This window comes from Ciconia boyciana, chromosome 1 (genome assembly GCF_034638445.1).
Source record: "Ciconia boyciana chromosome 1, ASM3463844v1, whole genome shotgun sequence".
NCBI lineage: Eukaryota > Metazoa > Chordata > Aves > Ciconiiformes > Ciconiidae > Ciconia > Ciconia boyciana.
Window position 1 is genome coordinate 84,714,028 of NC_132934.1, and position 13,150 is coordinate 84,727,177.

A 13,150-nucleotide genomic window follows, 5' to 3' on the forward strand; every position below is an offset into this window, starting at 1 on the left:
ATGGCAGCAATATTACTGCCTCAGAATTACATTGTCCATGGATTGTTGGGTATTTTATTTTTTTAGAAATTAAATTTTGATATCAAATGGTTAATTTAAATACAGTAATATTTAATTTTTATTAGATTAACTAAAACAATGGGGAATAATAGTTATTGTTTGTACTGCTCCTGCACTTTTCTTGACCTCATCTTCTATTCCTCTCATTATGTGTCCCTGTGGATTCTCTGGCAGGTTTCCTATTCCTGTTGTTTTTGAAGAAAGATTGATTATTAGTTTTGATTACCTTTGCTAGTCTTTTTACAATCTTTTTTGGCCTGCCTTGCTATGTTTATGTCCTCCTATTTTCATCATTTAGACACAGCAGGGGTTTTTCAAGGATATTTATATACATTATACTTTCTAGATCAAGAAAAATTGATAGTATTTCAAGTGTTTCATGCCATATGAGGTTGTAATATTTCATTTTTCATAGGCAGGGCTAAAATATGTTCCAGAAAGATGATGTTGACAGAATACTGATTAGTTTACTATCAGTCTATCTGTAACAAAGATCTTGCAGGGACTGAACAGTGTGCTGTTTACTCTTTCAATATAACAGTGTTACAATGCTTAATATTACCTGTTCTCTTTAATTACAGAAAATGAGAAATGTCAGAAAAATTTTCCATCTATTCAACATGAAATGATACAGCATACTCTACCAACTGCACTATGAGCTGCCTGTTGCCAGCAAACATTCTGAGAAATACCATCACTTGCAAACTTCAAAGCTTGCAGATGGGGATATGCCTTGGAAGAGTGGAAGGCTGTGTAATAAAATTCATCCAAAGTATCCAAACTCTGAGACATATACAACACTAGTCAGAGATATGTTGGCTTTTTAAAACAAAATGTTTTGTCAGAGTGGGTTTGATAAATGTGTTGTGGGGAAGCATTTCTCAGATTACAACAGAATTTCCTGAGAAGATCACAGGTTAGCAAATAGCCTGGGAGTGTTGATGAGGGTATTTGCGCAAGTGAAATGGAAGCTGAGGCTCTGGCTCCATGTCTACCTGTTTTAGAGAAAGAAACCAGACAATAAAACAGGTATTGTAGTGTGGGGTGGATTGTTTGTACTTCATCTCAGGTGAAGTCATGACTTAGAAAGTAGTCTCAGTCCTTCAGTGTTACGCAAATATAAAGTGGAGCCATAGAAAAGAAACAAGTAATTATGTATTACTCATTCTTCTGGAAAATCCAAGACTTCAGTGTTGAAAGCTTCTCATATTTCCACTGAACTTCTGCTATTTCTCTGACACAAAGGAAAACAGGCATGACTTAGTTCTGTATTGACTGACAATTTGAATGTCTCAGTTCCACTTTCAGACTATGCAGTGTTCTGCATGGCAAATGGACATTCTTTGATGTTTTTATTTTCTAATTTGTGACTACATCTAGTGTCTAGATTCTGCACATACAGCTATACTGGGCATTTTGGGACAGTGTAGGGACATCTGAGATGCTGTACGCAAGCTAGCTGGGGTATCGGAGGTGGGCTAGTCACAACCTCATAGAATTCTCTGTTGTGAGTGCAGTGGACATGCAAAACACTGAACTGAACTGCTCCCAGAAAGTGAGTGGGATGAGTGTTAATTGGAAAACTTTACATTGCCCTGCCATGTATGTGTGCCCAGTGTAAAAGAGAAGAAGAGGACGGGTGCATCTGATGTGATAAAATGGATTGGCAAATTCAGCTTTATTTGAAAGAAAACTAATTTGTGAAAAACATGTTTTCCAATGCAACTGCAACTATCATCCCTCTGACTCATCTAGAGAAAGAATGGAGAAAAAAAAATATGTGTATATAAAATTTCTTCGTAAAAGAGAGAAAATGCAGTAACTTTCTGAAGTCAGGACTGAATGAGTTGAATACATCTTGATTGCCTGCTGTCCAAAGAGCATGTAACATGACTCTACTTTGAAAACCAAGTATATATGTGATACTTAAGTCTGTATTTACATTGTTTTGGTCTTGAAGTGCGTTTGGCACTGTTCCTCATTTCATCAATTTACTAGCCAAGCTATGATCTCCAATTACATCTTTCCTTAAACCAATACAAAGCAGTGCCAGTCTAAGGTCAACAGATTCCTTTATATGACATCCAGTATCAAGGTACCTTCTGTGTGTCTGTCTTGTAACAGCTGCTTAGTGTGAGGTTCATTATCTTCCCCACGTTAAATCTTGATCTTTGTGCTTCCAGATGATCAGTCTCTCCCTGCTCCTAGCTTCTTAATCATACAACCCAAAACTTCTTCTTTTTCCCTCCTACCAGAAACAACTGGAATAATTTCCCCATTGCACTGTGGTCTTCTTAAGAATTATCCCTGAAATAGTAGTGATGTGCATAAAGATCTGAGCTTACTTTTTTTTATCACAACTTTGCTACAATACAAAGAGGTCCTCTGGAATCAGTAATTTCACTAAAGTAATGAATTCAATAGCTTGTTTCCAGAGAAACATGTGCTCTTTAATTGATCTGAACATAATGTCTTCTAAGATTTCAGTTTTTCAAATGCTTTATCTTTTTCTTTTCCATGTCTGTGTATCAACAAGAAAGCCCTCTTACATTCATGCTAAAGGCATGCTGCACTTAAGTAAAGGATGAGCTTCTGGCGCAATTTGCACCAGGGCCCTGGAATTGATTGGTATTTCTTTCTCCCTCCTTAATTCTTTTTGCCTGTTACTTAGTACCTGTTTGAAGTAAGACATGGGGTCTGAGGCATTTCAAAGCTGCAAATACAAAGATGTCTGCAACATATTCTTAGCTGTTTTCTGCCCTCATTACAAGTAATGCAACACCTTTCTTCGCGATATGACTGCCCTGTTTGCACACCACCCAGCTGACATGCAGCATTGTCACTTTAATATGAGGTCATTCTGGGAAGCTTTATGCAATATTTCTCACTAGTAACTCAGTGGGAATAGACAGTAGCTCCAGCAGCACCCAGGCCAGTTTTCTTTGTGTCCTAACTTCATCATCAGAAAACTTCTGGGAAAGATGGGTAGGTAAGCTGGTTAGGCATGGGAAGTTCAGGGTATTGCCTGTGCTGATGGGAAGAATAATTCCTGTTTGGCTGAATCATTAGCAAGGATGTATTATATCATGAGAAGTGAAATTGATAGAATCTGGCTTTCAACAGTCCCACATCCATTTGTACCACATCACTATAATAGTCCTCATTTCCTTCTCCTACTCCTTACCACTGAAATAACTTCAGGCTCACTCTGCATTTCTTAACACCGTTTTCAGTGCCCCTAGCTCTCTTTTATGTCCCTAATTACTCCTACAGTATACTCAGCTTCCTCTTCCCATTCATCACCTGTTTGGCTGACGAAGAGGAAGAGGAAGGGAAATTGCCTGTTACTTCCCCTAGGTTGCAGTTACACACATGTTGATTTGCTACCTTATTTTGTTTGGTTGTTTTTTATCTTTTCCTATGTAAGAGTGTGAATGCAGTCCTCCACTACTATAGATTGTTTAGTTTCCTGTATTCAGGCTATATTACCAAGAGTGTAGCTAACACATGAAGGAAATTGATTCTTTCCCTCTATACAGCAGTTGTGAGACCATAGATGAGGTTCTGTGTCCAGATTTGGCTCCCCAGTATAAGAAAGGTGTTGACAGACTGGGGAGAGTCGAGTGGAAGGTCACTGGCATGGTCAGTGGCTAGAACAAACCTACAGAAAGAAACTGAGACAGTCTCATTTATTCAGCCTGGAGAAACAAAGGCTAAGAGGGGACGTAACTGCAGTCTTCCACTACGTAAAGTGGGATTATAGAGAAGACAGAGACAGATTCTTCTCAGGGGTGCACAGTGAAAGGACAAGGAGCAATGGACACAAGTTATAGTATGGGAAAACCTGATTTAAGGAAAAAACATTTCACAACATGGTTGGTTAAGCATGGGAGCAGATGTCCAGAGATTATATGGACATCATATGGATATCCTTGGATATATGGACATCATATGGATATCCTTGGAGATATTCAAAACCTGGCTGGACAAGCTTTGAAGCTAGCCCTGCTTAAAAGGAGAAATTGGACCACCTAATGTCAGGAGGTCCCTTTCTACCTAAATTATTTTATGATTCTATATCTTGATTATTCTGAAACTTCTTCTCAGTCAGATTTACTTAAAATTCACCAGCAGCCTTACAAGTTATTTGATGGGGGGAGCAGGGGTGGGGGGAAAAAGCAGACTGACAGACAGATGAGTGAACAAATGAAGTAACACTGTAAGATTCCTTTCCCTAGAGATATGCTTGTCCTGACCACTGGCAAAAATGGTAGACAACTAGCCAACACCATTCCTTGCTGAATGTTACTGTGTGCAGTAAGAAATCCAGATTACAATTAGGAGTTTCATTCTGTGCCATACTGAATGCAGATATAGTCTGGTGCTGTATTGTTACTGCCCAGGCCCCTACACAGGCATACAATAGCACTGTGTTAAGATTACTTCGGTTTTGTGAGATGTATCTACGGGAGATCTTCACAGAACAAGGAAATACTTAAGCAGTGGCAAATACTAACAGGTTGAAACATTAAGGAACCTTCAGCCAATGACGCAATAATCAGAGAGGTAAGCTTCAATAAAACAATCAGATGGGCAGGAACCGGTTTGGCTTGCAATACCTCACAAAGCTATGTGAAATATGAGAGCATCCTAAGCTATTGTTTGAGAGTTCGATGAGTGTGAGAACAGACAGGAGAGAGGAAGATGAACCTATGCAAATTTTATGTAGATATCTTTTGTTAGAATATGATTGAAGCCGTGGAGGAGGAGCACCGTCTCAGGCCAGTTTAAAAGTCAGAAGACAGACTGTCCACTTGAGATCAGTCTCTCTTCTTCTTCATGGACAGAGATGTGGTCAAGGATTCTTCTGAGTATTCTGTCCTTGAACTGGATTGCCACAGTGTCTTCGGAACCGTAAGTGATCATATATTCCATGTTTTTATGATAAAATATTTTATTGTCTTTCCGACCAGTTAATTTCTTCTGGGACATTGCTATATAATAAACTGGATGTTTGAGACCTAGGTTCTGCAATGTGTCTGAAATGGAAGTAGGTGACACTGAAAAATGATTTGGAATGATGCTCTCCGTCATAAAACTGCTGTGAAATCTGATTTGAATGACAGAAACCTGGAAGTGGAGTAGATGAATTCTGAAGTGCATGGGTAAAGTGGCGAGGAGATTCAAGACTAGACTAGCAAGTAATACTAATGATCGGATTGATATGCATCAGCAGTACAGAGAGAGCATGGTGTATGAGGAGGTGCTACAGGCCAGATAATGGCTGGTACTAGGGACTATGCTGAATGGCAATCCTGGTATTAGTATTAGTATTAGCATTAGCATTAGCATTAGCATTAGCATTAGCATTAGCATTAGTATTAGTAGCACCTGCTGTGCTGTCACAGCTTATACAGCACTGTCAATGTCCATGGCTTTATCCAAACAGAAGATTTCAGCCACAATTTTCAAAAATACACCAAGATTAGAGCTTAAATCCCCTTCTCAAAAGTTCTAAAGGAAAATACTGTGAAAGTTGGAGGGTTTAGCTTTCTCAGATACAGTGTCGGTTTTAGTCATTTTACTTTTGGTCTTTGAATATTGTGCAGTCTGAACTGGGCAAGTGAAAGTAACAATAAAGTCAATATGAACAAGCAAAGCTGTGAGAAAAAAAAAGGAAAGGATCAGATTACCAGAAAAGATTGTGCGATTCATGTTGTGCTGCAGAACCAACTCTTCAATTCTGCCATACATTATTTGAAAAGACCAGTTTGGGCAGCAGAGAATGGGAGGCCAGCAAAAGAACCTTAGCCAAATATAGCAAATCTGAAGGAATGTTTTTCAGAGGAAGAATCTGGGGAAGGAAGGCTGCCCTAATTATAGAGAGTAGTATAACTAAAAAAGCCCAATGGAAGAAAGAAGGAAAGGAAACAACACAGGGAGAGGCATGGAAACAGAGCATGCAGGTTAGATTGAGTATTCCCTGGAATATTCTGCAAAATGGAAAAGCAGGATCATTTCTTGTGCATTATCCTTATTTACTTATGATATGTCAGTTCTTATCTGGACAGAGAGATATCCAGAGAAAAAGAAATTAAAAATTTGTTGCAACCATTAAATAGTATTTTTGTCATTGATCTCAAAAAGAAGCTGAATATCACTCCTCCTTATGGGAGGTTCCAGAGGTTTAAGTATACATATAGGTCATGGGAGGATAAATGCAGCTATGCTTGTCAGGTGTTTAGACACTTTAGTAATTGGAGCTGTGTAAATACCTGGAAAGGAAAGATGCGGTATCATGCTGGGTAAGAAACTGCATAGAATGATGCCAGTCTTTCAGCTCAGAAAGAACTGTGAGGGACAAAATATTGTCATCTATACTTTCTTAGCACATTATTCAAAATTCATTGAAATAAACGGAAATCCTTCCACTGGTTTGAGCAAACTTTGGACGTGTCTTCCTTCACACGAACGGCATTTCTGTGGTATTTTCCTCTCCTGTTTGCTCTGACTTTCCATCATGACTGAACTCCTGGATCTGGTCTTGCCTTCTTACAGTCAGTATGTGCTGCTGGTCCCGACGGTAGTGCGGAGTGACTCTCCACAGACTGCTTGTGTGCAGTTCCACAGACTCAGCGAGCCTCTGTCCCTGAGCATTGTCCTGGAATATGGCAGTATCCAGAAGACTCTTTTTAAGGAAACCGTGACAAAGAATGATTTCTTCAAGTGCTGCGAGTTCAAGGTATTTTCTCTTTTGAGACTACTGAAGAGGGTGTAGAAGCTGGAAATACTTCTGAGTGCAATTCTCCTTGTCAGTGAGGGCAAGCAGATGAAGAGTCCGGGCAGGGAATAGGATGAAAAAAGATAAACTGCTGGAAAGGCTGACAATATAGACAGGAAAAAGAAAGACTTATGGGTTGTAGGGGGAAGCTAGAGACTTTCCATCTCCATTCACACAGTGAATAGAAAAAAGCTTTTGATTGCCATCACAGGTGCATGCGCCCTATGGGACTGTCATAATTATCAAGCTGGAGAACCCAGCTGGGACATGCTCATTCCCTTTCCTGTGACTCTGCAAGATCTGGACAGATATGCCAAACAAATCCCAAGGTTAGGCCTTCCAGAATGCAGCAGGAGAAAACACCTCAGAATTGAGCTACATGGCTGGGGCAATGCAGCCTGCATATAGGCAGGTAGCTACGTGAGATGAGGAAATGCATAGGACAGGGCATAGCTTAAAACCTGAGTAGCTGGTGACAGATTATGGGATTTCCACATCAGAAATTCCCAGAGACTATCTCACTGGCAAAGATGGGGCTTCTCATGACTTTGCACAAGCTATTTCTGACTCACTTGACAGTCAGTATCTTACTCAAGAACCCTGGGCATCAGGGGACCTCAACATATCTGATTTACCACTTTTCCTCTGGGGTTTTGTTTCTCTCCAGGTTCCTCCTGCTACTTCTGACCCCCTGGCATTCATTTCCTTCTCTGCCAAAGGCACCACAGTCAAATTAGCTGAGAGAAGATCAGTGGCGATTCAGAATGTGGATAATACTGTCTTCATCCAGACGGACAAACCCATCTACAAACCAGGGCAAAAAGGTGCTGAAGGAGTTTGAGTCAGCTAGTGAATTGGGAAATGGAGTGCAAGGGTGGGTCTAGAATGACAAGGACTTCCTCTTGTGGAGGAAAAGACCGTGGACCGCGGCAGCCATGAGCAATCCTTCAGATAGTGTATAACTGTCATCTGAGGTTGGGCTCATCAAAAGTCAGTGAAAAATAGAACCGATTCACAAAATTGCAACAAATGAGTAGAGTTCATGTGTTTTTACTGAGTTAATTGCATTTACAGGATCTTGAGTTCTGCCAGGTTTACTGAGGTCAGTCACATAAGTGTCCTTAAAAATACAGAAAATAATAGGTTAAGCTTTGAATTAATAAAATTCATATAAAAATAAAGTAAGCGTGCAATTTCCTGTCAACAGCTTTTTCTACTTAACTGCTAATCTGATTCACAACACTGATTCCATCACGATATTTAAATGACAGTACTAGCTGTGGTATAGTTAGTTATCTCTTTAGTATAATTATACTTCAGTACTGCACAGGGTTTACACTTAGAATATAGACAAATTCTTCCTTCTCTTCAATTTTTTCATTGAATTCATTTGTATAAACAGTTTTTTAGGAAACGCTCCAAAGAACTGAGTCCTTCAAGAAGAAATGAAGGCAGTACAGAGTATTTGTATTTACTTTAGAGGTTATTTTAATCCCAGTGGGTCAGAATTGAAGATATTTCAGCTGACAAGTTTATTTGGGTTTTCTTTTTCAGTGGCTAAGGTAATCAAATCCTTTCTAGTTCTCTGGGGACTCTTTAGTTCTCCTTAAAAGCCTGGGCAAATTTTGTTTCAGTTGTATGTTGGAAGTGACTTACCAATGCTAAAGTGAATGATCCTTTTTTGTCCTATGTCTTTTTCAGTGATGTTTCGTGTGGTCACTTTGGACAGCCAGTTCAGACCTGTTCAGGAGACAGTAAGTATGAGAGATAGTCAAGATTTTTCAAGCACCCTCTTGGGGTACCTGTTCACTGGGAATCTTTCACTTAGAAATTGAATAAAAAGGGCCTGGGATAGGCCTCCTGATGTTTTTGAAGAACTGCTGTAACTCCTTAACTTCACACTCCATCCCTTCTCTGCCTTTATAGAGGGCAAAGGGTCTGAAAGCACTCACAGTGCTCAAATTTTGTAGTCACTTAACTTGACCTGCCCCAGATATGTAGAAAGAGACTGGACGTTTTTTGTAGAAAAGATAAATTCACAAATAGGTTACCCCCTTAAAATTATCTTTTTAATTACAGACGTGAGTTTCAAATTGTTTCCTTCACCCAGTCTTCTATATCCAGAGAAAGCTATTCACAGCCGCCTTTATGTTCTAGTATGTTTCAAGCTCCACAGTTAATTTCTTGATGTTTTGATCATTTTTTCTTTTTTTTTTCTCTTTTTTTCCTCTTCCAGTATCCTCAAATCTTCATTGAGGTAAGAGATGCAACACGCCATTAAAGCACAAGTTGCTTTGGAAAGGCTATGTATACTTCATCATTGCCCATAGTGTCAATAGCTGAGGGAGACTCACTCAAGGCACATCATCTAAAGCCAATGGACTTGACTTTGAACAGTGGCAGTAGTCATTATCAAACACTAGAGGAGAAGAAATCAGCAGAACTGGAGATCTTAGTCAGGGATGGCATGGGGTTGTTGCTGTGTCTATTGTTAGGATTCAAACAAGAGTGTTCAGTGTAGTCTTACTTCAGTAGGACTACAGTAAATGGGCTGGTGAAACAGCCTCATTCTCATACAGGCATAACAATAGTAACTTTCTGAAATGTCATGTTCTGCTGGGGGACAGACTAACAATGAATCAGCCTTCTACCACATTTCACATCACAAGATCTCAAAGCACTTTCTAAGGGAGGCCAGCATAATATTCCCGTTTTACAGAAGGAGGAGTTGAGTCAGAAAGATTTATGCTAGAAGAGCTACAGGTAAGCAAACTGAGTCCAAATCATGTACTATTCCTGGATTATCTGAGATCATCTGGAAGTGTAGCTAATTTCCAGTTAAACATAAACTTAGGCTTGTTTAATGCACAAACAGATCTGGAAAATTAATGGGAAGTCAGAGTATATGTCATTAGCCCAAACTCACATTCACACTGTGATGCATTTAGGCAATACACGAGGATATAAAACTTAAAAGAAGGCAAGAAGACAAGAAACAGGGTGATAAAGGTTTTGGTACATCTCTCTCCCACTCTCCAGGATCCAGATCAAAACAAGATCTTCCAGTGGTTGGAGGTAGCATCTAAGCATGGAATTGTCCAGCTCTCCTTTCCATTAATCTCTGAGCCTATTCTGGGATCCTACCACATCACTGTGGAGAAGAAGTCAGGTGAAAAAAAGTACCAGTTCTTCACAGTGGAGGAATATGGTAAGCAAAGGCTGTGAACTGCCCTACACCAGCAATGAGGCTGACTGCCTAAGTCAGATCAGAGCTGCTAATGCAGAGTTTAAGTGCTTTGAATTCTCCACTTCAATCCTGAGAAAGAAAGACATTGAGAGAGCTGGGTGGATAAAGTGAAGGCAAGAAGGAAAAAAAGAAATGCTGAGGAAGGCACCATTTTCCAGGAATTAAATTAGGAGTCTAATTCTTTTCTGGGCTGGGCACAAAGTCACTGTGTGACTTTGGGATCCACATCCTATCACTCAGGCCTTACACTCTCCATCTGTTCTGAGGCAAAATTAATGAGTCAGGCCTATCCTGTTTTGTGGAGGTCATCACCGTATGAAGAGCACTAGGCTACAATATGCAGTAGAAATCTGAAGATATTATCTATCAGACAGATTAAATAATAGGTACCAGATTGTTACTGGGGGAGGCTGGATGGCCCGTGGAAGCACAAGATGGAAAGCAATGGGTAGTGGAGATGCCAGAGCCCTCATAGTGATCTGCTTACTCTCTGGAATCAACCATATCAAGGTAGTTGTTAAATTTGTTTTGATTTTACAAGTTTTCTCATCTTTTAGTGGCAGGTTTTCCTTAGTAGTCCCCAGAGAAGGCTTGGACAACTCCCAGTTGTCTCCTTTTTTTGTAAGGGCAATAAGGCACCTTTCCTGCTTACCCTCCAGAGATCTTTCATACCTTCCAATCTCCTGTGTACACATGCATGAGAAAAAGGCCTTCTCCAGCTATGTTGTCATTATTGCTGGTGACCTGGGCCAAAAGATAAGCTGAAAAGAGGGAATGACAGTGACCTGTTGATTTTACTATTTCACTTAATCTGTTGCTTTTCTCCTTCAGTGGGGCTGGATTGCATAATCACTTCTGGTCTCCAGGGCTTAACTAGTTTGAAACATCAGCATTACTCCCACCTTTCTCTTGAAGAAAATGTACAGCCAATTAAAGTGATTTATCACAGTTCTTTACTGTGGCTGTTATAATTATTAGTATGATTATTATTGCATTTTAAAGAAGTTATTAATCTTACCACTAAAAGTTATTTTATAATATCCTACAGCCAGCTCCTAGGTAGACTTTTATTTGAACCATTTTCTCTCCCTTGTTGGTGAAATTGCCTTTGCCAACTGTTTTTTTACTGTCTTATACACACACACCTGCCTATGGTGTGCAACTACTCAGCAATCATATTCACATTGCATTCCCAGTGCTGCCGAAATTTGAAGTGATAACCAGTGTGCCAAAGAGGATCTCTTTCTTTGATGAAGAAGTCAGGGTGAACATTTGTGCTTTGTAAGTATCAGACCTAAAAACAACACATTTGTGCACAAGAAACGTGGGATAGAGGATGGTGTGCTGTGCTGGGAAGCAAGGACCTTGCTGCTGATTCAGAGTATGGATTAGAGCAATTCCTTTAGCTATGACTTCCATGACATGAAATATGATAACTCTCCTCCCATTACATAGCAGAATTAGAACTGGGAGAGCCTAGAACTACTTGCTAGCTGTTGTTTTTTATTATTACAGAAAAGGAGACAAATAGTACAGAAGGAGAATCTAACATTAAGATTGCTGGCTGTGACACTGCCAAAGGGCAGGGTGGCATGAGCCAAAGGGGTGAATAGGGATCTTTCTGCAATACATCCTGCTTTGAGTAAGGCACTAATGACAAAAAGCAAGCAGCAGGGAGTGATATCCCAACCCTGAGCCCAGCACCACTTTCCAGCTTCAGACCTTGAAGAATGACTACACCAAGACAATGGTAAAGCAGGCTTTTTAGTAAGATGCTAGAAACAGCCTAAAAATAATTGAAGGGAATTCTGCTAGGGCTAACTGGTCCTAATTCCCAGCTGCAATTCTGTCTGTCCTCTGGGCACTCCTGAGGGGTTTAGAGTCTACATTGCTCTTTGCTCTGCAGGTTTCATGCTAAGTCCACATGATTGTGTTCTTCTGTCTCTTCCTCTCCTAGGTACACTTATGGCCAACCGGTGCAAGGGAATGCTCAAATCAATGTGTGTCAGCAGCACTTTTATAGTCCACGTTGTGAGCAAAAGCAGAAAGAAACCTGCAAAGCTGTCACTGGACTGGTATGATACAGGGCAAGGCCTTTCTTCCCCATCAGCTTTACTACCCAACATGTAGCACAGTGTTTGGTGGCCTCATTCATTTCCTGGGGAGCACCAGAGACACAATCCCAGAGGCATGTTTTTTTCTCACTATCTCACAGACAACGCTGAAAGACCATGAAGGTAGTTTTTACCCATGACCTTACTAGGAGACTTCAGTTTTTCCCTCAGAAAGAGTCAGTAGGAGGGAGGGAAGCTTATGAAACTATAAACTTGTGATCATTCCTAAAACACTGGAGCTGTGTTCTTACCAAGCGTAATCAGCAGATCTGTACTGGGAGTCTTTGAGGACACTTAATGTTAAACTAATGATTAATTTCTCCACTAGATCAGACTCAAAGTACTCTGGTCATAGACCTCAGGCATCATGCAAGATGGATGTGAGAAGGGACGTGAGCATAGAGAGGACTAAGGGGAATGAGGAGAGAGGTTTCCAGGTGCAAGGGTAGAAGATATTGAAACAATGAGCTGGGAAGGGAGCCAGGGAGTGAGAAATGTAAGGTAGGAGGGGAGAGAGTAGAAAGTAGGAGCTGAAGATGTGAGCAGAGGCATGATGCTCTTCAGAGATCCACTAATACAGATTCAGGAGCAATTTTCCAAACCTTGAGAAAAATGGGCTTTTCCCTTTGTGCTCCTTTTTCAGCTGGGGAAGGATGGCTGCCTCAACACTGTCATCTCCACCACAACATTCCAGCTCTACCGCAGCTATGCCAGGACGTATACCAGCCTCAATGTAGAAAGCATCGTCACTGAAAATGGGACAGGTAACACCAAGTGGAGGTTGGGAGTAGCTGATTAAAGCTAACAGGTGGTACTTTCTGAGAGGAATCTCCTGGATCCTGATCTGTGCAGCAAACAACCAACAATCACAATTTCTGCATGTAGCTCTCCTTCCAGAGCATCAGTGCTCCATATAGCTTTTTAAAAGAAACAGTTTTCTGCCCATGT

At 40.4% G+C, this 13,150-nt stretch overlaps 1 protein-coding gene across 1 annotated transcript in view; it reads left to right on the forward strand.

Moving 5' to 3' along the window:
* The first annotated feature begins 4,909 nt into the window (after positions 1-4,909).
* LOC140646578 (ovostatin-like) overlaps positions 4,910-13,150 on the forward strand; it is a 31,929-nt gene continuing 23,688 nt past the window's right edge. Inside the window, exons 1-9 of the mRNA XM_072850742.1 lie at positions 4,910-4,974; positions 6,619-6,802; positions 7,509-7,665; positions 8,543-8,595; positions 9,078-9,098; positions 9,881-10,049; positions 11,285-11,369; positions 12,046-12,163; positions 12,846-12,966. Of these exons, the coding sequence (XP_072706843.1) occupies positions 4,910-4,974; positions 6,619-6,802; positions 7,509-7,665; positions 8,543-8,595; positions 9,078-9,098; positions 9,881-10,049; positions 11,285-11,369; positions 12,046-12,163; positions 12,846-12,966 (973 nt within the window). The remainder of the gene's footprint in view (positions 4,975-6,618; positions 6,803-7,508; positions 7,666-8,542; positions 8,596-9,077; positions 9,099-9,880; positions 10,050-11,284; positions 11,370-12,045; positions 12,164-12,845; positions 12,967-13,150) is intronic.